We start from the raw sequence: 26,782 nt of genomic DNA on the forward strand, positions 1-26,782 counted from the left end.
ACCTAAACGGTCTATAGTAGATGGATAAGACTGAGTACCTTATCCTGGTGACACTACGAATACGACCCACTTTGTAGATGTTACAAGTGTTGTAAAGTGCTACAAATGATCTGATTTTGATCATTTATGTGGAGAAATGTGAGTGGAGGTTTCCTATACAAAGAGTTTGTATAAGATCGGACCACGAATATGTTAGTCTCATTATATAAGACCGTTAATAATAGAGTTTTACATTTCACCAAAATGACCATAGGTAACATGAAATGAATCTTGAGTGAGTTGTGAACTTCTGCTCATGAAAGCGGTACTTTGATTTGTATGGGTGAGAGTGGTCAGATTGCCAACTCAATAGGCGTACCATTTGGGGATTGGTCTGATTGGGGAGTTGGGAACATGACTACACAAGACGGAATTCACTCCTTCCCTGATGTCGGGATAAGTAGATAAATTGCTCCCTTAAGGGCTGATTCCGGGACTTGAACAATGTGGCCACACCCTCTCTTGGCTCGAAGGGACTTGGTCATGGTTGGACTATGACTTATTGTTCATTATAAAAATTAGTGGTACTTAAGAAGTTAGATGTAACTATAGGGGCAAAACGATAATTTTTTGGCCCAACTATTGGTCGGCTGCCAGATTCACTGTTGTTCGTGAACCCTCGCCTACGTAAATAATATTTATAAATCACTAAATTAAACCCTTATACTAAATAGTAGTACAAGTAACAAGTCCGGGGTCGAACCACAGAGAGCCGAATTTGGTAGGAAGTAACCAAAAAGGGGGGGGGGATTGTTGTGAGAAATTCTGAAATAAATTGCTAGAGAACAAAAGGTGCGCAATGTAAACAAATGTAAAAAACTATCAATTGAACAAATACTTAGCTTAGGAAATTATAGTTAGTTCGTTCCTCATCAATTCTATTACAGACTAATCAAAAGATGAGTGAGAATATTCGAATTAAAACTTAGCCTACTCAATTAGAATCCTAAGCGGTAGTCCATAAAATCAAGTTAATTAACAGAAAAAGCAAGAATCATCAACCAACCAATCAATCAACAGGCATTAAGATTCAAGGCAAAGCTAAACCAATTAATTGATTTCCATCGTTTAACCAATTAATTGAGCGAGATTTATCTAAGTTAGAAAGTAAATGCTTGCTAATTGGAATCCTAAATTAACACAATAAACTAACTTAACTCATGCTTCTAGGTGACGACTTCCTAACGATTACAAATTAAGGTCAATCAAAGCAATCAATTAAACATGCACAACTAATTTGTCAGATTATCCCATGTACGAAAATTGAAGAATATGCTCAAGATAAATTCTCATAAACTCATAATAAAACTCACAGAATTACAATATGAGTCTCAAGAATTGAATTGGAACTAAACTAAACTAACAAACTCAAGCTATGTTCTTACCCTTTAGCTTCAAATCAAGCTTGAATTCAATAGAATTGACAAAGGGGAAGAATTTTTACAGAATTCTTGTCTAAAAAGGGAACTAAAACTAGGCTGGACAGAGCGACGTGTTCAAAAGTCAGTGTACTTGGGGATTGATGTAATTGGCTGACCCAAATTATTCTTTTATAAAACTATTGCAGCATCGCAATGCTAGGAAGAGTGTTGCAAAGCTGTGGCATATAACCACCGAGTGTTAGGCAAGGGTTGCAGCACTAGCCTGACGCTGTGTTGTGCGCGCTCTGGGGCTATGCGTCCATCAAACCATGTAGCACTGCGTTGGAGGGCAACGTTGACGAGTGGCACGGGGGTAGCGTTAGGGAATCTTCGGAACGTTGCAATGATTGGGGCAACGTTGCAATGCTACCCTGCATTCGAGCATTCTGTCTTCTAGCGTTGAACTTAAGCTTATTGGGAGCATTGCAACGCTCGACAGGGCAACATTCTTCACTCATTCGTCGTTTGATCAATTTAGCTCATAACTTCATCATTTTAGTGCCTTTTTGTCCCGAACACTTAATTTGACTGCTTGTACACTCGAGTCCTATAAAATAATAAATTTAACCAAATTAAGTAGCTAAACAACCCTGAGTTAAGCAGAAGAAGATAGCACATTTCCAGTGCTATCAACTGTACTTACAAGTAACTTGTGAAGGGTCATTGCACTGTTGATTGGTTAAATCCAATGGACACAGAAATATATCTATAGTGCGAAGAGTGCAGCTATCGGTCTTTAGTAGAGTGACCTATAGTTAATAGATGTTGGATAATTCCATTAAAGAGTTAAATTAATTATCCAAACACCATTGGATCCAAACACCATTGGAGCTTCAATCTAGGGGTCCATAAGGTCCCCTCTATAGCTCAACATGGATTTAATTGAGAATTAATTTTGGATTAATTTGAAGTGTTCAAATTAATTGAGGGAATTAATTATATATGATATAATTAATATAATGTATTTGATACATTATAATATAAAGTATTTTGGGAGGAATTTGAATATAATTCAAATACTAATTATATGAATGAGGTTCATATAATTAAATTTAATATAAATATGATTTCTATTAAATACCATAAATAATTTAGAGGAATTAAATATGTGAATATGATTCGAATATTAATTATATGGATAAGATTTATATAATTGATTTTAATATAAATATGATTTATATTAAATGTCATGTAATGCTAAGAGAAAATACAAACTATAGGTTATATTGTTGGATTCAAGAAGCAAGTAACGAAAGCAAAATAGGATCATTAAGCATTCTAATTCATTAATTTTGGCTTCAAACTAAGCATGCTCATAAACTAAAAACAGAGTTTCAACACTAACTTTTGAAGTACCTTTGATTCACGAACTCCAACTGAAATCTCCCTCTTCCTTGGGTGTGAACCATCACAAGGTCTTCCCTACTACTCTCTTGGAGTCTTAGATTGAGTTGTGGGACTTAAAACAAGCTTGAATTGAAGGGAATTGAAGAGGAGGATACTGATTTTACACAATGTGAAGAACACTTCTTCAGACACAAACTCTCAGCCTTCAGTAACAATTGTTTTGCTCATTCCACTCAAGTTTCAGTTTTATATTGCATGACTTTCATGCAATTAACAGCTTTACATGAATCTCATTGGCTTTCTCGGACCAACGATTGGCTCTCTAGGACCAATATTGAGTTTTCTATTTTTACGGAGAAATACAATAAACTAGGGCATAGAAACAACCTCTCTACTATCCCTAAAAGCGGGTAGAAGTTAATTCCATCTTGCACCCTATGTCCCTAGCTATCTACCCAATCTTACCCCTGAAATGGGAGGCTTATTGAGCCAGTGTTGTTGAGCCAACCCTCAACTATGCAAATCTAAGGATAATTCCGAATAAACAAGAGTTCATAGTTAGTTCAGGATTAAGGTCAAGTTACTTAGGTCATTGATTTGAAATAGCCAGTCTTAAATAGTAAACAACGTTATAAAGTAAGAATGACTTATTTCGTGGTCTGATTATGGGAAAACTCATTGCACAGGATGCCCCCAAGATCACTTCGTCTGTAGCACTTTGTAAATCCTTGTAATAACTATAGAGTGGGCCGCATTCGATAGTATTATCAGAATAAAGCACCCAACCTTATTCATATACTATAGATTATTTTGACTATCTACTCGAACCTGATCCACTTTTATGTCTCCATATAAAGTTCAAGTACTCATATAACAGTCATGGATCTTTTTAGTTTATTGGATTTATTTCTAAAACAAAATAAGCAAATCATATATTCAATAACAACTTATTGAATTTTCAGAATAAGTTTTATTGTTTACAAACCACGAGCTTTAGGACATAAAACCCAACAAACTCCCACTATTTTTCCTCTCCATCACATGATGGGTTTGAGGGTAACGTGAAAATGGTTCTCACAACCAAATTTTCTCTCTTCCAAGAAAATTACATAGAAGAGTTCTCTGTGTGAAAAAAATCCTCTCCCTCTCAATCTTTCCTCTTCCTTCTTCCAAACATTGGGCAGAGCCCATAACTCCTGCCGAATTCTCAACCCTAGAGAATACAGAAGGTTATCTTTTGTGGTGGTATCTACCATTTGGAGACCGAAGAGGTTTGAGATTTGTTCGAGGAAATTCATGAAGAAATTGACTTTAAGGGTATGTATGTTTCTTCCTAAATTTCCCTCAAGTGCATGCTGGAAATTTAGATTTATTAATGCATAATTATTTATGTTCTGTAATTTATGAAATTATGTAAAAATAAAAAAAATGGGATCAATCCCCGCTTCTACTGTGAAACCATCAATGGTTTTCCTTCACTACATACTCCAGTTCCATGGTGGAGCCAGCAATACAACTTTGCTTTATACTTCTCCATACTATAGCTCATCCATTCAAAGGTTATATTGATCCCGAAGTTGATTTCATGGAATCCATATCGGTCTAAAAATTAGAATCAATGTATCCAGTAAAGATCAAATCCTTAGCACCATACACGAGCATATAGTCACTTGTTCTTTGAAGATACTTGAGGATGTTCTTAACAATAGTCCAATGATCATATCTAGGATCAAACTGATATCTACTCACTATTCCAACTAAATCGCATATGTCTGGACATGTACACAACATGACATAAATCAAACTTTCAACTACTGATGCATAGGGAATTCGTTTCATAACCTTAAATTCTTGAGGTGTCTTTGGATATTGTTCCTTAGGAAAATGAATTCAATGTTGAAAGGTAATATACCTCTCTTGAAATTTTGCATTTTAGATCTAGACAATATCTTGTCTATATAAGATGCCTGAGATAATGCTAGCATCTTGTTCTTGAGATTCCGAAGTATTTCGATTCCAAGAACATACTATGCATCTTCCAAATCCTTCATTTAGAATTGCGAAGCTAGCCATCTCTTAACGTCAACTAGGAATTCTACCTCATTTCCAATGAGTAGAATATCATCAACATATAAAACCAGAAAAGCTACAGTCTTGCTGACAATCCTTTTGTAAACACAAGGTTCGTCAACGTTCTATGTTCGAACCATCCTTGTTCAAAGCCATAATATTTGATTGCAGTATCAAATCTCATATTCCAGAATCGAGATGTTTGTTTTAACCCATAAATGGATCTTTTAATCTTGCAAACCTTTTGCTCTTGATCATGCTTTATAAACCCCTTTAGTTAAGACTATAGATACTCTAATCAAGATAGACATTCAGAAAGGTTGTCTTGACATCCATTTTCTAGATTTTGTAATCATAAAAGCTAGTAATGATAAGAGTCTTCAAATAAACTTAATCATGGCAACCAGAGAAAAGGTTTCTTCATAGTCCATCCCCTCTCTTTAGGTAAACCCTTTTGCCACGAGTCTAGCTTTGTAGATTTGTACCTTACCAGCTTGGTCTCGTTTTCTCTTATAAATCCATTTGCAACCAACAGGTTTTACCCCTTCTGACTGATCTACAAGTTTCCAGATTGATTTGAAGTACATTGACTCCATTTCGTGGTCCATGGCTTTTATCCATTGGTCTCTATCTATACATTCCATTGCCTATTTAAGGGTCAATGGATTTCTAAGCCATCATCAAGTAGGACGACCTGAGTTTCTGTTAAACCCATGTAACGGTCAAGCTGTTGAACAATCCTCCCACTACGTCGAGGTACTCTCAACTATTGAGAAGGATGTGAAGTATCAGTTTCATCAACAACTCCTACTCAAGAACTAACTCGATCAACAACCCTTGTTGATTTGTCTGTAGCATCTATTGACATTTCACTTAATACTAGCTTACTACGAGGTTGATAATTCTTTATGTGGTCTTCCTCTAAGAATGTTGCATTTTTAGATAAAAATACTTTGTCATCTTGAAGATCATAAAATAGACCACCTTTTGTTTCTTTGGGGTAGCCTACAAATAGGCATACTTTTGAAAGGCGTTCTAATTTTTTCAGGTTTTATACTAGTACATGTGTTGGACATCCCCAAATTCTAAAGTGACATAAACTACCTCTGCATCCATTCCATAACTCGTAAGGTGCTTCCAAAACACTTTTTGAGGGAACCATGTTCAAAATATACACAACAGTCTCTACTGCATGTCCCCAAAAAGAATTAGGCAACGAAGCATAACTCATCATCGAACAAACCATGTCTAACAGGGTTCTATTTCTCCTTTCCGCTACCCCATTCTGTTGAGGTGTACTGAGTGTTGTGAGTTGAGACTAAATTCCATGTTTTATCAAATATTCTTGAAATTTTAGGTTCATATACTTGCCACCTCGATCTTCGAAATGTTTTAATCTTTTTACCTAATTGGTTCTCAACCTCTGTCTTATATTCCTTGAACTTTTTAAGGTTTTCGGACTTGTGATGTATTAAGTAAATATAGCCATATCTAGAATGAAATATTCATACTCTTCTCGTGCTTTAACATTCCTCAGACCATAGAGGTCTGAATGTACGAGCTCTAAGGGTTCTTTGGCTCTAAGACCTTTTCCCGAAAAAGATCTTTTGGTCATTTTACCCTAAAGACAGGATTCACATGGTGGTAGAGAGTTGTCTTCTAACTGATTTAGGAGTTCACTTTTAACCAATCTCCTAATCTGATTGAGATTAATGTGGTGTAATCTTAAGTGTCAAAGATAGACATTAGGAGAAATTTTTCGTTTCTTATTTTAAGATTCAGCTATTTTAAACATCTCTATATTCAAAAAAACTTTTACTTCAGTTGGTTTTAACACATTTAAGTTATTTTCCAGTTTTGTAGAACATATTTTAATACCTTTTGAAATAATGAACACTTCATAAACTTCAAAAGAGACTTTATACTATTGTTCTAGAACATGAGATAGATATTAAATTTCTCCTCATGGCAGAAATCTAATAAATATTTTCAAGCAAAATGAATCTATCTTCAATAAATAACTTTATATCTCCCATTGTTTTAGCTAAGACCACCTCTCCGGTCCTTACCGTAAAGATTGTTTCACCTTTTTCAAGCTGTCTCTGGGAACTACTTTCCTGAGCAAAAGCGCAAATATGATTAGCGGCACCTGAATCTAATATCCAGGTTAATTTATTGTTTTCCACTAAACACGTCTCAATGATAAGTAAATCATATTTACTTTGTTGTGTTTTCTTAGTTTCATCATCTATGACATTCATGTTTATTTATTCTAACATATCTAGAACATGTTCATTAATAAAGGTTTTATCCTTTATGTCATAGTTATAAACTTCTTCGAGAATATCACTCCTGAAAATTTGTCCAAACAATGTCTGTAACGAATTCATGATTCCTTTAATAGAAATCATGTTCTCGAATTTTTTAGCTAGTATATCGAATATATTTGCTAAGAAATGGATTTAGGCCCTTTTCATTTGCCTTAATCCATTTGTCATATGCATTCCAAACTCTTTGGTTTGTAGATGAATTAGGAGATAGAGGACATTCCTCTATTAAAACAAACTTTAAATCATCATCTGCTAGTATTGCATTTATATTTGTTTTCCATGTTAAAAAATTAATACCGTTAAATTTATCGGAAGCGAGTAATTTAATAGAATTTGATATGCTGAAAATATAAACAAATTCTAATCAGTAAACTGCTTTTAAAACCATTCAAATTTAGCAAAAATAATAATGTACACAAATTTCATTATTTATTTGCAAAGATACTTTAATGAGTCAAAATAGATGCTACTGAGGGGCAGTCAAATACTCTTCATTGAAGCAAGACATTCTTGACTGAATACTAACTCTAGAATAACTCTTATTCCTATAGTTATTTAGTTACCATGTTTTGTCAAGAACTTACTAACTCTTAGTAACTTTTGTAAATGTAACCCTCCATTTTCAGACCTCAAATGTCAGCCCTAACGATGCTACCAAATTGGAAAGTCAAGGTTAGGAATGGACCTTAGAGATCCTATCAATTTATGGAGTTTAAGTTATTTTGAATCCTATGTTACAACCCTCCAAGTGGATAGCTGTCGTAAAACGACTAGCTTATGTCGCCTAAAAATGATAAGCAGGCGCAACATAGGAATCTCACAGTCCGAGCTAATGGAAGAGGCCGCAGAATATGTTGACACATTTCCTTCATCCACTTAATATGAACTAATTCCCATATTCACCTTGCTATTGACTATGCAAATACTTTCCGAATGGAGGTCACTCCTAGGGTGAAGCCAAGCATGAATCTCACAGTGTGAACTCTTAGGGACGTGAGAGCTAAGAGCAATATATCATATATATTATTAATCTCTCACTGAACTCTTCTATTTGTTTTGAGTAAATGTTTACTTAGGTACATTTCGGCTAATAAACAAATTAAGTCGAGTTGATTATCCAAGTATAACGTTTATATTTCGATTTAACCTATGATGTCTAAGTGATAAACCATTTTATTACCTCACATCACTTATGTATGCTCATAAAATCGGGTTAACAACTCTCAAGAACCGGCTAAAATTCCCAGGTAGCAGATGTTCCGCAAACCGTCAACTTAAGTACCTCTAGTCTTAGACAGGATTTTAGCCTGTGTGAGTTTGTAACCAAAGTTCTACAAGATAACGACCTATTTTCACTATTTAAAACGAGATGTTATTGGTTAGCTCTAGGTGAGCATGCATCTTATCTTTGTAATATATTTTAAATGTCTAAATTATAACATTTTATAAAATATAGACATGCTTTCAATCCATAACATTCATCAAGCATTTCACAATTTAATATAACACTTTTATATTAAAACATGAAACCCTAATACATGCATACTATATATTATAACCATTTATAACATACTTTCAATGCATGTTTCATGCTTACTATGGTGGATGTTAAATCTACGTGGCATAAAATATGCACATACAAGATTTATTTAATTATAACATACATTCATAATGCATAAATAATTAAACACACACTTATATGGACCAGTTTTGGCATCCTAAGCAAGCAAACAGTCTAAATTATTACAATAATAATTTTAAAAAAAACTTTGAATCGCCACTAGACACTTCAAACCAGCTCGAACTGCTTGAAAACCCCTTAAACCAGCTCCAAAAACACCAAAAACTGGCCAAAATTGGTCAAACCAATCGAACCAGATCGATCAAGGCTATTTGGATCGGCTAAGCCAACTTCAGCCGAGCAGGCGATTCAGACGGAGTAGTTAGTGCATGCGAGCAGATGGGTCATGAGACGGTTGGAGCTTCACGGGACTGTTGAACCGCAACTTCACAAGACGGCTGTAACTTCATGAGATGGTCGGAGCTTCATGGGACGACTGAAGTGCAACTTCATGAGACGGTTGGAACTTCATGAGATGGTTGAAGCTTCACGAGATGGCTGAAACACAGTGTCGCAACTATTCAAAGTAGCGCGGCAACACTTCGAGGAGTTACATCCTTCAGTTGGGCTGTCTGAAGAATAGCGTTGCAACACTGCTTGGCAAAAGCTCTAGATCTCCAAATTTGTTGCTGAGCTTGCTTCCTTCTTTCTTCAATTACAACCTAATTACGACTCTATTGATCCTAACAAATTTATAGTCATTTAAGCACACATTAAGACCCATAAAAAAATAGCCAATTATAACAATTATCACTAAATTGAAGAGGAATCTAATGCCAAATCTGAAATCATCCATATCAGCACCTACTTTCATACAACTTATGAAAACACCCACCAAGATAAAATTAACATGAATTGAGTGCTTAAATCATGCTTTGATACCAGTTGTTGGTATTGACAATCAACATGCAGAAGCAATTTGGATCTTAAGCACTCTAATTCCATTAATTTTAGCAATCAAGCAAGCATGTTCATATTAAGGAAATAGAGTTTCTAAAGTATTACCTTTGAAAAACTATTCAATCCTTCAATTCCAGCTTAAAGTATTCTCTCCAACAAGTTGTAGACCACCACTTGATCTAACCATGAACAGTAATTCGATCCTTCACAGGTTGTTCGTATTAACAGTTGGGTCAAAATTACCATTTTACCCCTATAATACATCTTGTTCCTTAAGTCCCCACTAATCTACTAAAGAACAATTGGTTTATGGTCCTACCAATAAACTGAGTCTCTCTCAATCATAGAGAGGGTGGGCCCCTTTGTTCAAGACTAGGAGTCAGTACTTAAGGAACAACCTATCTACTAACCCAAAAGCGGGTATGAGCGAATTCTATCTTGCAAGATTATTTCCCCAACAATCTGCTCGGTCTTATCCTTATGTCATCAGATTGAAATAGTCAGTTTTAACAGTAAATGACAGTTATAAAGAAAAAGTGAATATTTTGTGGTCTGATCTTATGCAAACATATTTTGCATAGGACGTCCCCACTCGCATGTCTCCACATGAACAATTTTGGGATCACATTGTTTGTATCAAATACAAAGCAGGTCGCATCCTTAGTATCCCTAGGATAAGGTACCCAAGCGTATTCTTATACTTATAGAGTTTTGGCTATATACCCAAACCTTATCTTCTTTTATGTCTCCAAATAAGGTTCAAGTATTTATATAAGCCAGGGGTTCGTCAGTTTATTGATATTCAATAACAGTTTTATTGAATAAACTTCAATAACATCTTTATTGTAAATAAAATATATTTAATTTTACAAACTGCGAGTTTTAGAACATACAACCCAACAGTACTTACCCTTCAAAATGAGTGCCATCAACAACGATCACCGGACAACAACTCTTAAACCCTCTTAAACAAGCCTAGTGCCATGAACATATATTTAAAGTATTGAGATTCTTCAAGTTGAATCTCAAAAATGGTCCCCGAATTTTCAATCTTTAAAGCTTCACCATAAGCATGCAATAGGGCATAAGATTCATCAGGGTACCCCTTGCAAGAACGAAAGCAGTTTCTCTTGTACACCATGCCTTGTCGTAACTTATGTTCACACCATATTCCAACTACATATCCTCAATGATATAGCGTGAGGTTTCAACATGACCGATGTCGAACTTCTCTTTGATTAACTGGCCAATTATAAACGCGCTAGCTTACCTATGGTCATGACTAAGGACTTGAATCGAGCATGTGCGGGCAGTCGTATATTTGTTGATCTTGAAAATTTCATAACCATCCATTCTAACTGCATGTACTCCCCACTTACATGTCTCATGGATACATCGGACACTATATAGTTTTTTTGTTTGATTTCTTAACCCTCAACTCGAAATTATTCTTTATGACCAACATTGACAACCTCATTTTCACATCATTCTTGCAAAAGAAGATTTGGCCTACCTCAATATCCAATCTAGATGAAGACTGTGGTTGCATGATTAGGTCTTCAGTTCTCATAGTATTCGCAAATGGTCGAACTTCAGGAGAACAACTCTCTTCTACTACCTTAGTCCTCCGGTGCACATTACCAATAAAATGACCAAAGTTTTTAAGATATCCTACAAATAGACATAATTTTGAACGTTGTTCCAATTTCTTAGGATTTTGCACCAACACGTGTGTCGAGCATCCCCAGATTCTAAAGTGACATAAACTACTTTTACGTCCTCTTCATACCTCATACGGTATTTCTGAAACACATTTTGAGGGAACCTTGTTCAGAATATATATGGGAGTCTGTATAGCATACCCCTTAAAGGACTAAAGTAACTGAGCATAACTCATCATCGGATGAACCATGTCTAACAAGGTTCGATTTCTCCTTTCTGCAACACTATTTTGTTGTGGTGTTCCAGGTGTTGTGAGTTGGGATTGATTTCCATGATCTACTAAATAGTTCTGGAATTGTAAATCCATATACTCACCGCCTCGATCTGATCGAAATGTTTTAATTCTTTTACCTAATAAGTTTTCAACTTCCGTCTTAAATTCTCTGAACTTTTCTAGAGTTTCAGATTTGTGATTCATTAAGTAAATATAGTCATATCTTGAATAGTCATCAACAAAATTTACGAAATATTCATATCAACCTTGAGATTTTACATTCATCGAACCACAAAGGTCTAAATGTATAAGTTCTAGGGGTTCTTTGGCATGAAGACCTTTTCTAGAAAAAAATCTTTTAGTCATTTTTCCTTCAGGACATGATTCACATGGAGGTAAAGGACTGTCTTCTAACAGATTTAGATGTCCGTTTTTAATTAATCTCTCAATCCTTTTGAGATTTATGTGACCAAGTCTGAGGCGCCAAAGATAGGCATTAGGAGAAATTTTTCGTTTTTTATTTTGAGTCTTTGTCATTTTAAACATCTCTATATTTAAAATGGCTTTTGCTTTAGTTGGTTTTAATACATACAAGTTATTTTCAAGTCTTGCAGAATAAACATGAAACCCTCTTGATAAAACGAACACTTCATTGATTTCAAAAGATACTTTATACATATTTTCTAATAGAGATCAAGTTTCTTTTCATTGTGGGTACATAAAATACATTTTTTAACAAAATGAAAAATTCTCCAAAATATAACTTGATTTCTCCCACTCCTTCAGCTGAAATGACTTCTCCTGTTCCAACTTGAAAGTCATTTCGCGTTTTAAGAGTTGAGTCCAAGAACTAGTTTCCTGTAGAAAACTGCAAACATGGTTAGCAGCACCTAAATATAATATCAAGGTTAAGTGAGAACTTTCCACTAAGCATGTTTCAATTACAAGTAAATCTAATTTACCTTTTTTTCCTTTTCTGCTCTCTTTTTAGCCAAATATTTCGGGCAGTTGCATTTTCAATGCTCGTCTTCTCCACAATGAAAACATTTTCCTTTAGGTGCCTTGGTTTTCTTAGCAATAGATTGCTTCTTCCCTTTTTCCTCCTTCTTCATTTGGATACTTTTATCTTTGGAAGAGGAAGGGGCAGACTTCTTTTTATCTGAAAGCTTCGTTCCTAAAGATGATCTCTTCAGATATTTTTCTGTGAAACAACGTTTGTTTCACTTTCTTTTAATTTCATCATCGATTGGCAAGTCTAGAGTTTGTTCAGTAGAGTAGTCAGATTGGAATTAATCTTATTCATTATAGCATTAGTTCGGAAGGTCAAGAAGCTCTTTGGAAGAGAGTCCAAGATCATACTAACTTGACTAGTCTCATCTATGATAGCACCATGAGCTTCTGCAATGTTAAAATGAACCATCATGTCTAGGACATGCCCCCTAACGTTATCTTTCATGCGTGAGTTATAAACATATTTTATAGCCTCATGTCATACTGAAGATGATGGTTGTTTGAACATTTCCTGCAACGACGCCATAATCTCACGAGCAGTGGACATGACTTCATGTTTTTTATTGAGCACATCAGATATGCTCGCCAAGATGTAGGCTCTCGCCTTCTCATTAACCCTTGCCCATCTATCATAAACTTCCCGAACATTTCAGTTAGTATTTGAACCAGGAAGAGGAGGAAAAACAAACATCAGGTCGCCAACCACTATTATTGTATTTTTATTCGATTTCCAATTAGAGTAACCTTTTCCATTAAATTTATTGGAAGCGAGAAGTTGTATAATCGAGTTTGACATCGCTGAAAAATAAACAATTTCTATTAAATTTATGCATTTAAGTCCAATTTTAGCAAAAAATAATAAAGTACCCATATTTTCATGATTTATTTGCAACAATACTTAGTGAGTTAGAGTAGATGCTACTGAAGAATAGTCAAATATTCTTTCACTGGAGTAAGACAATCTTGACCAAATACTATATCCGGAATAACTCGTATTCTTAAAGTTGTTTGGTTACCATTTTCAGTCAAGAACTTTACTTATGTTTAGCAACTCTTGTAAGTGTGACCCACCATTTTCAGAACTTGTAGAACGGCATGAACATGCCCCTGAATTAGAAGACAATGTTCAAGACGAAACTATAAAATCCTATTCATTTTTTAAGCTTGGGTTGTTCCGAATCCTATGTTACAACCCTCCGAAGGGATCGCCGCAGTTTACGACTAGCTAGTGCCGCCTAAAAACGACTACAAGCGCAACATAGGAATCTCACGGTTCAAACTAATGGAGGAGACTGTAGGATATGAAGTGCCGCCTAAAAATCACTTGCTAGTCCTACTAACTATGAACTACTAGTGCCGCCTAAAAATGACTAGCTAGACCCACTTACTATGAACTACTTCCTCCATTCACCTTGTTATTGACCCATGCAAACATTTTTCGAATGGAGTAGTCGCGGTAAAAGCGACACGAAGCTGAGCATGGGCCTCACGGTGTGAACTCTTGGGGACGTGAGAGTTAAAAACGATATATTGAATATATTGTTAATCTTCCACTAAAGTGTCTAAATATTTGGGTATTCTCTTACTTAAGTAAATTCCGGTTAATTTTAAACAACCTAAGTCTATATGATTTATCCAAGTATAACGTTTATATTTGGATTTTAACCTACGATGTCTAGGTATTAAACCAATTTTAAACCTCACACTACTCATGCAAGCTCATAAAACCGGTTAACAATGCTCAACATTTCGGTCATAATCCCCAAGTAGGAGGTATTACGTAAACCGTCAACTTAAATACCTCCAGCCTTAGACAGGATTATAAACCGGTTGAGTTTGTAACCAAATTTTATAAGATAATGACCTATTTTAACTATTAAAACAAGTTGTTAACCTAAGTGAGCATGTTGTTTAACTTTGTTATGGATTTCAATGTCTAATCCAATTTTATAACAACTTATGAAACCATAGACATGCTTTCAAACCATAATATACATCAAAGACATTCAAAATTAACATAACACTTTATTAATTTTAAGAAACCCTAAACATGCATACTGTACATTATAACTAACTTATAACATAATATTATGCATGCAATATAATTTCCTATGGTGGGATTTTAAGTCTAAATGGCATACTATATGCACAAATATGTTTAATTCAAATATAATATACATCACATGCATAAAATAATTAAAACAATTAAACAACACCAATATGGTTCAACTTTGGCATCCTAAACAAGCAAAATTACTAATTATTACAAAAACAACCCAAAAACAGCTTCAAAAGAGGACTGGGCCACTCGACCGACCCGAACTGGACCCAAACCACCCTCCAAATGCTCCAAATGAGGCTGAATTGGACCAGCTGTTGCTGAACCAGACCGAATGAAGACCGAACCGATCAAACCGGATATCCTCCCGCGCAAACCAGCTCACGAATGCACGCCTTACTTGACTGGGATGAACAGTGTCGCAATGCTGCATCCCAGTGTTGCAATGATTCTGGAAAATGATGAACAGTGTTGCAACGCTTGATGAATAGTGTCTTGATGCTGTCGAGCAGAAGCTCAAATTCTAAAAACTGCAACTCGACCTTGCTTGCTTTTCACTTTAATTACAGTCTAATTTGGACTCTATTGACTCTAATAAAATTACAAACTCTAGAGCACACATATAAAATCATCAAACATGAGCCAATTACAAATTAAATTTCATAATTAAAGAGAATTCTAATACCAAAGTTGAATTTCCACCATATCAGTCAATCAAACATGCAATCATAGAATTTCATCCACCAAATTCAAATTAACGTTAATTGAATGCTTAAATCATGCTCTAATAACAATTGATAGAGTAAACTAACATGCAACGGAAGAAATCAGAATCAATAAGCACTCTAATTACATTTAATTTGAATTTTAAAACATGCTAAGAAACAGTTTTCTGGAAAGGGTTTTATGAATTCAATGCCTTTGATGAAAACTCTTCAATTCCAATTGAATCCACAAATTGGAGCTTCAATCTTTCAGTAGACCACCACATAGACCTTCTCTACTATTCTCTAACTTGAATTGAGAGATAGAATCTCTGAATTTGAGCTGGATTTTGAGTGAGATTGAAGAGGGTTTAGAGGGATTTTTTCAACAGAGTTCAGAGCTTTTAATTAGCAAGCATGAACCTGTAATTGAAGTTCAAAACTTCAATTTATACAAGAAGACCATGCAAATCTGAAATTGAAGTGGCATGAGGTGTTAATTTGAGTGGGAAAATCCAAGATTGAACTTTCCCACTTTCAAATTTTAAATTCAATTTATTTATTTAATTTGATTAATTAATTTTAAATTAAAACTGACCAATTTTAATTTAATTTTTATAATTTTAAATTTTCAAAAAATCTAAAATTCTAATTAATCAAATTACCAATTTTGAACAAATTTCAAAATTGTATAAAATTGAATAATCAATTAAACTAATTTAAATAATTAAATTTAATATCAAATATTAAATATTATATTACACCTCAAATCATTATTTAAATATTTTTGAACTCTCCAATTTCGTTTAATTTCGACAAAAATTAAACGTTTCAATTGTATCAAATACAATTAATAGAAACCCTAATTGAATTTGAACACTTCGAATTCAAAACCTTAATTTCGAATTTCAACATTTCAAAATCACTCGATTCACTAATCCAAGATAATTTTACGAGCTAGTAGAGGGACGTTATGGACCTACAGATCATGAACTCCAACGATTTGCAATTAATTGGTTAAACTTTTTAAACCGAATCAATCACCATTCGTTAACTATCGAGACACGCCACTATAGCTCGATAGTTTCACTCTCCTCATTGTAGATATATTTCTGTCCATTTTAACTATAATCGGTAAGTCGATCATTCACAGGTCATTCGTATTTATAGTTAGGTCAAAATTATCATTTTACTCCTATAAATACGTCTTGCTCCTTAAGCTCCCACCGATCCTTCATCGAACAATTGGTTTATAGTCCAGCTTATAAACCATGACCCTCTCAATCATGAAAGGGCAGGGCCTTATTGTTCAAAACTAGGAATCAACGCTTAAGAGAACAACCTATCTGCTAACCTTAAGTCGGATAGGAGTGAATTCCATCTTCCAGAGCTATGTCCCCAGCTATCTATCCGATCTTATCTCCAAAATGGAAAGTTTATTGAGCAGTGCTATTGGACTACTCTCACCTACGCAGATCAAAGGATAATCTCAAATAAACAGGAGTTCATAGTTAGCTCAGGATTAAAATCGAGTTACCCTAGGTCATTGAATTTTGAAATAGTCAGTTTTAACAGTAAAAGGTCGTTTATAAAAAAAAAAAATAAATAACTATTTCAAGGTCTGATCTTCATTGCGTAGGATGCCCCCACTCACATGTCTCTACATGAATGATTTTGGGGTCACATCATTTGTATCATTATACAAAATGGGCCGCATCTAATAGCGTCACGAAGATGAGGTACCCAATCTCATCCATATACTTATAGACAATTTTGGTTATATACTAAAACTTGATCCTCTTTTATGTCGTCACATAAAGTTAAAGTAATCATATTATAGCCATAGATTTGTTTATTGGATTTTTATAATAGAATGCAATATCAATAATAATTAATTAAATAAAATACTCAATAATTTTTTTATTGATAAATAGAATATGTTTAACAATATTTACGAACGGTGAGTTTAGGACATTCCCAATAATAATAGTATAATACCAACTCACAAAGAAACCGTTCATATCATGACTTATATGATTTAAGTAAATAAGAAACAACACAGTGCATGTTTATACTTATTTGGAGTGTTAAATTGCTTGTATGTGTTGATTTTGAAGAATTACAAAAATGAAGAAGATAAATTATGGCAAACTATCACTGCTCACGTGTTTCAAAATTTTGTTATTCCAATATTGCCCTCTGTTGTAGATTTCGATTTTAACTCTCTGGATATCCTGTAATCGAGGACAGAGATTTATAAGGTTTTTTATACCCTTGTTTTTGGAAATATTGTATTCCTCACATCCCTTTTCCCATGGATAAGAAGTATTCTTTGCCCTTACAAAAAAGTTATTTTTAATGGAAAATTATTTACACAAAATAGCAAAATTTAATCATCTTCTCCAGTCTCTTTCTCTTTCTCCTTCTTCTCCTTCGGCTTCTCCTGCTTCTTCTTCTCCTACTTCTTCAGTCCAATTTCGATTGCTCTCTCTAACCCATACACTCTAACGTCCAGTTGACACTGCACCCATGTCCAATCATCATTTGGATCTACATTGTAGATCTGGTTGTACTCGCCGCCGATGAGCCAATTTTTCTCTCTCTACCCAATTCGCTCTCTCTTTTTCTCTAACTCTTAGATCCTTGTAGCCCAATCCTCATCACCGTTGTCTTGTAACCGCCAGTGCTAGAGTTCGTTGGATTTTGGCCGTTAGGGATAAGATTTTCCGCATTTTTGGTTTATTTTGTTTGATTCTTGAACACCCATTAAATTGTGGTGTTAAAATTAATTTACCCATGAAATTGGATGCTAGATTTGAATTTTATTGCTTTAAAATAGTGTGATAGACATTGTTATCAATGTCTATTACAAATAGACACTGATAGAAACTTATAGTGTCCATCAGTGACTAAAATTGCGTTGATGTGGAGCGTAGCAATGTTGCAGACTAATAAAAGTTTATTAGTGTCGATCAGTGACTAAAACTGCGTTGATGTGGAGCATAGCAACGCTGTAAACGGATAGAAGTCTATCAGTGATAAAAATTGATAGGTCTATAATTGATACTATAATGATAGAGATTGATACAAGTCTATCACTGATAGATGCTTATAGAAATCTATCCGTATTTATCAATATTGTAAATAATTTGACTTTTTTTCTATCTGTCAAAATTTCCCTAATTAAAAATTACTTGATATTAATATTCCAAAATCAATGTAGTTAATTATTTAACTGGAATAACGCATTGTATTTCATTAAAATATATACATGATTCAATTAATGAAAACTCATTAAATGAATATTTTACTGAATTTGTTGATTAATTAGTAGGCAATATCTTAAATCTTTTGAATTAGTTAAACTAAGTTAGTATAAAATTTTATTTTTAAAGAATCATAATTTATTACTTTATTGATTACTTATAATCAAATAATTATTTAGTGTGATTAATGTTTATTTTTTATTCATTATTGACGTATCATAATTATACAACATTTTTTTAGTATTTTTTATTAACATTTCATATTTGCTACTCAATTTCACTTTTTATACAATATATTGTTTGTTAAAAATGTATTTTCTTAGATCATTTAATTGAGCTTATTATTAATACTAAACTTAACTAATTAAATAAATAAGTATTAAATTATAATAAGTAATTGTTTTAAATGAGAAAACTGTTAGAAATATTTTCAAATATAGTAAAATGTGATTGTTTAATGATACACTGTGTCTATCAGTATCACTAACACTAATATATCTATCCATGTGTATCTATGTCTATCCATGTCTATCACAGATAAACAATATTTTGCTATATTTGTAAATAAATAAACTCATTTTTCTATATTTGAAAATAGTCCAATTATAATCAATAAAACGTTCATTAAATATATTAATTATTTAATTTAAATTATAAATTACACATTTTTCAAATATACATAATTAAAATTATCATTAAATCCTTAACTAAGTATTTTTTTTTTATCAATATATCAAATGATATCAATTGCTTAATTAATTGATCTATTAAAATTACATAAGATGGTCATGCTTAATTCTATAGGTTAAATACAAACCATTTTTATTCATAAAATTCTTATAACATTTTTCCTACGGTTAATTTTGATTCTCAGATATCTTATTCTCAAATATATTATTTCTAGACATTTTTTATCCCCAAGACATTTTTAAAACCTTAAACGAAATAGTCTCTGAATGACTTTGGATACTAAAAGGAGCACATTTTGAAACTTTAGTTGCTCCTGAAAAGGTTATTTTTCCTAAAATAGTTCTTCAAGCCCCCCATGAATAAATGTCTTGGATGTTTTTATTCGAAGATAGGGTGAAATCTGTTCTATCTAGCAGCTTTCGTCTAACAAAAAGTTGCTAATGAAAATTGTCAACATAAGCCAAGCTTAGTCAAAATAAACTTCAATGTTCACACTTTTACATAAACCATAGGTTAACATAATTTATGTAACTAATATTATACGATGTTTAAAGTGAAGAAATCAATGATATTACAAAAGGGAGGAAAAAACAAACTCCCAAAAGCAGCGCTTATTGCAAAAAGAACACCAGTTGAAGGCTTAGGCCAAATGTAGAATAAGGAAAGAAAAAAAACATACCAACATAAATAATTAAGAAATAGGAGGGTAAGTAAAGAACCTTCCCCATGTTGCTGCTTTAGGTGAGGGAAGCCATATTAATGATTCCAGGCCAAAAGAGGCAACAAGATGTTAGATTTTTTGTTTTCTGTATGGAGACAATTCAACCTCAAGGCGACTGATTTCATCCTGCAGATCTTGCAAACTGACTCTTCTTGTTTTCTTACTCGTTTCGGCATCACTAATCAGGCTTGAGAGACGCTTCAAACATGTGCAGTACTCGGCCTTGACTTCAGGAGTGTCGAAAGTTGAACCTTTGAACTGCATAAGCGTTGCCATTCACAATTTAGTTTAAGATCTTTAGAACGTGTCTAATCATAAAAGTATTAATGTTTGTGCACTATGACATGGTATGAATGAGCATTTCAGCATCTGTACTTCCAACCGAAAAAGCTTCAGAATGATGTTAAAAATTATTTGCTAATAGTGTTAATTGGTTTTTCTAATATAGAAATTTTGTTTGGTTGGTGAACTTTTTAAATTTCTTTTTTTTTTTTTTTTTAATTCCATTACTTTTGAAATAATCTTTGAATCACTTTCTCCTTTTGATATTTACGAGTGTTTTCTCCAACTTGCACACCTCAACTATTCTTATGAAACAATCACCTAACCTACTATATTTAATTGCCAAGGAAACTTACAAGCTATTAAATCTAAGTAGGTGGTCACCATGACTCGGCTCATTCTCTTTAAGCCATTAATTATTTAGATGAACCTTTATCACTAGGTCAACTCAGGATGGTTGGTATTCTTAAGAACAAAAATATGAGATACGAGGTGTAAATACATCAAGTACTATGAAATCACTTGAGAAAACACATTCCACAAAAATGCATCTTAACATATCTCCAGTCTCTTTTTGTCACTTTTTAAGTTCAAAAAGAGATGGGAATTTGAATCTCAGGAAGATAAGTAAAGCTTTGGCTAATTGGGCTAATGACACGGTCGACTATTTATTTCACGTCAGTCTAATAAAAGAGGTGCAATACCATATCACTGAGCAAAGTTCAATAAAATATATGTAAAGAAAAGAATTTTAGGTTCCAATAAAGATTCTAACAAAATAAGATCTTAAAAGAATTTCTTTTAGCTAAGAAACAAAAACCTCTTGCAAATGTCTCTGTACAACTGCAGGAAATGGAAGCCTTTTTACCAGGATTCTAACAGAGTAACAAACTACAATGATTAAACAATTCCTAGAACTCATTTAACCACCACTTCATCCGGCACAAAACTTAAAAATCACTTCCCAGTGATCCTATAAAATTCTCTTATGAATTTTAAATTACATATCCAGCCTTGGATAGGGGATTGATTATCAACATAAACAAAAGTCAGTTTGATAACAATCTCAAAATATTGGCTAGATTTTATAAACAAAATAATAATAATGATAATAATGACAGTAATAGTAAGTGTTTCAAACTACCTGAGATTTCAAAAGTCATTTCAGGTAGTAGATCACGAATGAAAGACTGTAAGTAAATAATATTTTTTAAACACAAATAAATAATGTATCAACCATGTGGTCATTGATGTCACGCTCATTGAATCATTGGACAGAATAAAAGAAATATCACTGGAACGTGTTACCTTTTGATAAGCAGAAAAGCATTCAGAGAGTACATTCTCAGCCTCAACTAGCGAAGGATCCTTCTGCAACAACATTCCAGTTACTCAAAGTGGTAGCAGAAGAGCCAGTGGAATTACATCAATCAATTAAAACACAACCAAAACAGACTCTTGCTCTTAGGGAGTGTCCACTGATCCAAATGAATTCAATAAAACTAAAAAAACTTTCTTGTTGTCTTTTCTCACTTCTCTCTGTGCTTGTTCTTCTAGGTTTTAGTCTTTCAAAAGTAGCCTCTTATATTTATATTTATATTTCTATATATATAAAACAAGCATTTAAACTTTTCGTTGAAAAAATGAAAAAAGATTAACACTCAAAAATGACATAGAAAACCCCAAAAAAAAACATGAAAATCAACACCCCATTCGCTTGGCAAAGGGAACATAGTAGTGAGGGCATAAGGAATAAAGAAGAATTTCCTCTGGAGCAAATCGGCTGTGTCAAGGCTACTGATGAGGACAATCCAAACGTAATTCTTTTTGGACTTTTTTTTATTTCCATAGTGTTGAAAAGAGAATTTACTCACTGCCTACTACTTAAAATTGTATATACTCAAGTTTTGCATAATATTTGTCAATTTAAAAAGCACATTGCAAGGCAACAGATACTATCGCTTATTTAAGCCATCACAGCTAACCTTTGATACTTGCATCTCTTGCAGGATGATCTCCAAATGCCCGAGAGAATCAAGTGATTGTAACTGCAAACACAATACAGATGAGCCCTATTGACATGAGTAAATTCCTACCCAAACAATCAATTAAAATCATTTAAATTTTATTGAGTCTTAATCACTGAGAGACATAATCGTAGGACAACGACATGGATACGAATCATATCAAACATGGCACAAACGCAGTGATGCACACTATCAATTAAAAAATTGTGGTATAGGAAGCACGGATGTATTTAATTAACACATGTTTAACATACATGGTATACTTTTACACATCTTAATATAATATTCTTGGTAAAAGACCCCTTTTTTTAATGAATAACTAAGCTTTTAATGAAAAGAATGAAAGAATATAAGGAAAAACAAAAAAGAAGCTCACAAAATGGGCCTTCAATGATGTAAAATAAGGCCTAACAGGTAATTTCAACAAAAGAAAGCTCCACCACTGAAGTCCAAAAAAAAAACATGAAATCTATTTATGTTGGTTTCCTGGTACTTTGATCATTAGTCTCTTTTCATTTTATCAATGAAAAGCTTTATTTCCTTTTCAAAAAAAATATAACAAAAAAACATGAAATTTAACGAGGAACCAGATATAGAATGACTATTTCTCTCTCTAAAGGTCCCACACAAAACAGCACATACCCCAACTTGTCACAAAAAGCTTCTTGAATAAATTCACAACTTGGGAGTTTGTATTTCTTGAACTTTATTTTTTGTCATTGACATAATGAGAAGTTATTTCTTGTAAATAAATAAATAATCATTTGCATTCTTGCTCATGTCATTTTGGTTGCCTTTGAATAAATTCACATTTAATAAATGACTAAATATAACATAGTTGTGTGCTCAAACCTTCAAGCCTATTGGCAGTACCATGAAATTGCTCTAGCTTAAAAGTTCATGAATTGAGTGAATGACTATGGAGTAAAACATATTAAAAGAACATTCAGTTATGGATATATTGGAGGAAAACAAATTTAACAGGGGAAAACCTAACTTTCAAATGATAAGTTATATAGGACAAAGTTATAATAATATCTTGAGAAAAATGGGAAAACATTAAATATGAAGAAACTTCAATTCTTCATTGTAGAGAAAGGAAAACAAACCAGTATGATAAGTGCTGTACGTCCGTCCTTTTCAGTTTCTCCATCTTTATGAACTTTTTTCTTCTCGCCGTGCTTGCTTATTTTATTTAATACTCCTCGTGATATCCTATCATTGAGAGAGATTTGCATAAACTTGCTGTAAAATCAATTACAACCAGCTGTACTACGGTGATTTTAAGTCATAAAATCATATAAGTGAACTATCCTTATTTTTCATGAAGAGTATTGTGTGGGAAAGGATTTTGGACGACCCTATTAAACCTGTAAAGCTAACGTGATTGATGATCAATAATTCTATATTTCAGAAGATTAATTCAAGAAGCTAGAAGTGTTTTTTTTTACCAGTAAGCATTTTAAATTGTACGACTTGCCAATTTACCTATTTAAAAATGTTGTTCCCCTGACACTAAGTAGAAGATTATTTCCAGTCTTCAGGAAAAATTGTTTGAGCATAACTGCTTTTTTCCTTCCCATGTTACCAATCTACACTTCAGTTTCCTGTTCACTAATGGTAGGTGATGTCAGTTAACGCAGCTCTAATACCACTTGTCACGGACAAGATTTAGCCCCAAAAATTTTGTCAAGTTTCCATGCGGCCTAAGGGGACTTCTTAGTTCAACCTCTAACTCGCTCACTTTTTGAAGACAAAGCAGAAGAAAGCCATAAGTGATAAGACTAAGTAAAGTATACACAAGGAAAGGAAGATACGGGTGATGCAAATCTCTAACAACTTTAATTCTCTCGAGGTAATAAGACTTTACACTCGTACAGATCTTAGACAAAAGGCCCCTTGAACAAACCTCAAGTTTGTCTTTTAGGAGGTGTTTGGGGGGAGTTAGGTAGGATGGAGTGAAGTTATTAACTCTACTTATTGTTTGATCCAAGGAGTCCTTAAACTCACTGCAGATGCCACGGTTTATTAACATTAATTCTATGACTTACTGATCCCATACACTATAGGTTCCATGACTAAACAACTCCTCATACTAAATAACTCCACTCCTTGCTCCAAATGCACCCTTATAGACATGAGAAAATGGTAGAATGTGAAAAAGGGGAATTTTTAATGAATAAGGATGGAGTTCTTGTCCTTATCCGTTCATGTGTAGATAAACATGGATAATTATCCCCTTATTTATTCACTAACTACTTGATCTTGTACTAATTCAAATTGAAAATTCAAACTTGTAAGACTTCTCTTCGCTGCTAAAACTCCTCATTGTTCCCAAGTGTTGTAGCATGCCCATTTCGAAGTAAACTTCTATCAAAGATGCCTCACAAAATGCCTATTACAACCCTTTTGATTGTTGAATTCCTTAACCCGCATCTTGTCTGTATGTGCATGTTGGAAGGTGGTTGTCATGTGGTCCAAGTTCACTGGACACTTCCTCCCTCTTCCCATCCCCTGCTCCTAGCCTCGTACTCTTGATTCTCTTTACCAATCAAATATGGGAAGGCAAAGGACCCTCTGGATCCCGAAGTGACTTACCCTACCTGTTTGGATATGATTCAGAGTCATGGAAGACTTCACACATTGAGTCTTCGTCTTCGTTAATTTGGCATAATTCATGGCTTGATTCGCTCTCAGAACCAGTATTGTTATCCACCATTGTGACCTCTTGAGGCCTGACTTGAGGTTCTGAGATTGGGCTAACATTCAGCTAGGCATCCACTTGTTAAAGAGAGTTCAAATGCACCCGGCTCAAGTTCTATGAATGATTTTTCACAGGTTGCCTACAGTTGACAATTTTCCTTCTTTAACGCGTCGAGGTTCATTCGCAAGGCATGAAGACTAACCCTTGTGGCATCGTGAAATGTCGCATGGTTTGTCACTGGCTAAAATCACCTGCCCTTCTATGTGTTCACCCAACGTTCTAACTAAGGCTTCCATTATAGTTGCATGCTCGTGATAATGCTTTGCAACTAAAATGGAAGAAGGGGCATTGGATGGTAATGGTTTCCTCTCCGTATATAGGAGTTACCTCATGAATTTCACCTGAGGCACACCCATTTGTTCCTCCAAATGAAGAATCCTCCCCTAAAATCTTTGAGCCTTCGTCTTTGATGGGGAAAGTGCCATGTTTGGACTTCTTGAATATTGCTTGGGGAAGTGAAAAATGTTTCCAAACCCAACCTAGCAATCTCCATGACCTTGTCGTGCAAGTCACAACGTGTGCCCCCTTAGGTGGATACGGTTTGCTAAATGCATAAGAAGGTCATTCTAACCCCCAAGATTTCACCTGATAAAATCCAAACGAATGAGAGCTCCCACTAATGGCTTCTTGAAATCCCTTTAAGCAAAGCAAATGAGGAAAGTATTTATAACCTAGGAGAAGGTCTAACCACAAAGTTTTCCCTCCATGGACTTCTTGGCATGTTGAGAAAGGTTATGGAGATTGCCATGAGGAACTGACAAGTGGCAAAAACCAAGGATTTTCCATTAATGAAGAAGGGATTTTGTGGCCAAAATATTGTAAATGAGAGAGAGGGTTCTTTACATGTCCCCCATGCATGGGCCAATGGAGCAATACGTGGCAAGGGGTGAGAGTTCCCCAACCCTATAAAAGGACTACCTTGAAGAATGTTCAAGGAGTCCTATTGTGTCCGATTTTGAGGCAATTTGTCCTTTATTCTAGAAATAATAAAAATCGACTTGGTCCCAATTTTCCCAAGTCTGGTGTTCATGATTGTCCTCTCAGTCGAATTGATGTCTGTTTAATTGTTTATATTCTACGTGTAAGTGTTTATGTCTGTAAACAGGGACTTTAGGAAGGTTGAACCAAGAAACCTCCTTAGGACCGCATGGACACCTAGCAAAACATTTTGGGGGCTAAAGTTTGTCATGTCCACACAAAACATTTTGGGGCTAAAGCATGTCCATGATAGGTGGTTTATAATTGTAACATATATATGACCACACTTGAACATATTTAACCAGCTCAATAAAAAAAAGCCACACAAAGTAAATCTTTCATAATGTTGCTAGATGGTCTTGACTTATTTTCCAACAAAGATTGGAATTCCTCGATGAATAATGCCATTAAGTACTCAATATCATCAATTTTTTTTGTTCAAGATTGCTAGCTAGGTTGCAAAGCCCTATATATGATTAATTACAAAAAACACCTCCATGTATTAAGAGGATCTATAGGCTATAGTTACAAAAGGGAGGAGATGGTTTACTCCACGACACCACGCTAAAGCAAGAAAAGATGTAGATTAAATAGAAGTGTGGATATTTTGTTGCTT

The 26,782-nt window shown here is 34.1% G+C and overlaps 1 protein-coding gene across 2 annotated transcripts in view; it reads right to left on the reverse strand.

Annotated features, from left to right (window-relative positions):
* Nucleotides 1-19,860: 19,860 nt before the first annotated feature.
* The window catches only part of LOC120088362 (Tetratricopeptide repeat (TPR)-like superfamily protein), a 46,998-nt gene continuing 40,076 nt past the window's right edge, over nucleotides 19,861-26,782 (reverse strand). For both annotated transcript variants that reach the window (XM_039045600.2, XM_039045593.2), the window contains 4 exons: nucleotides 23,534-23,639; nucleotides 22,383-22,445; nucleotides 21,706-21,768; nucleotides 19,861-20,373 (listed from right to left, as the gene is read on the reverse strand). In XM_039045600.2, coding sequence (XP_038901528.1) covers nucleotides 20,185-20,373; nucleotides 21,706-21,768; nucleotides 22,383-22,445; nucleotides 23,534-23,639 — 421 coding nt within the window. In that variant the 3' untranslated portion in view covers nucleotides 19,861-20,184. The remainder of the gene's footprint in view (nucleotides 20,374-21,705; nucleotides 21,769-22,382; nucleotides 22,446-23,533; nucleotides 23,640-26,782) is intronic.

Source organism: Benincasa hispida, chromosome 1, assembly GCF_027475165.1.
Source record: "Benincasa hispida cultivar pf3 chromosome 1, pf3_genome.v1.1, whole genome shotgun sequence".
In the NCBI taxonomy this organism is placed as follows: Eukaryota; Viridiplantae; Streptophyta; class Magnoliopsida; order Cucurbitales; family Cucurbitaceae; genus Benincasa; species Benincasa hispida.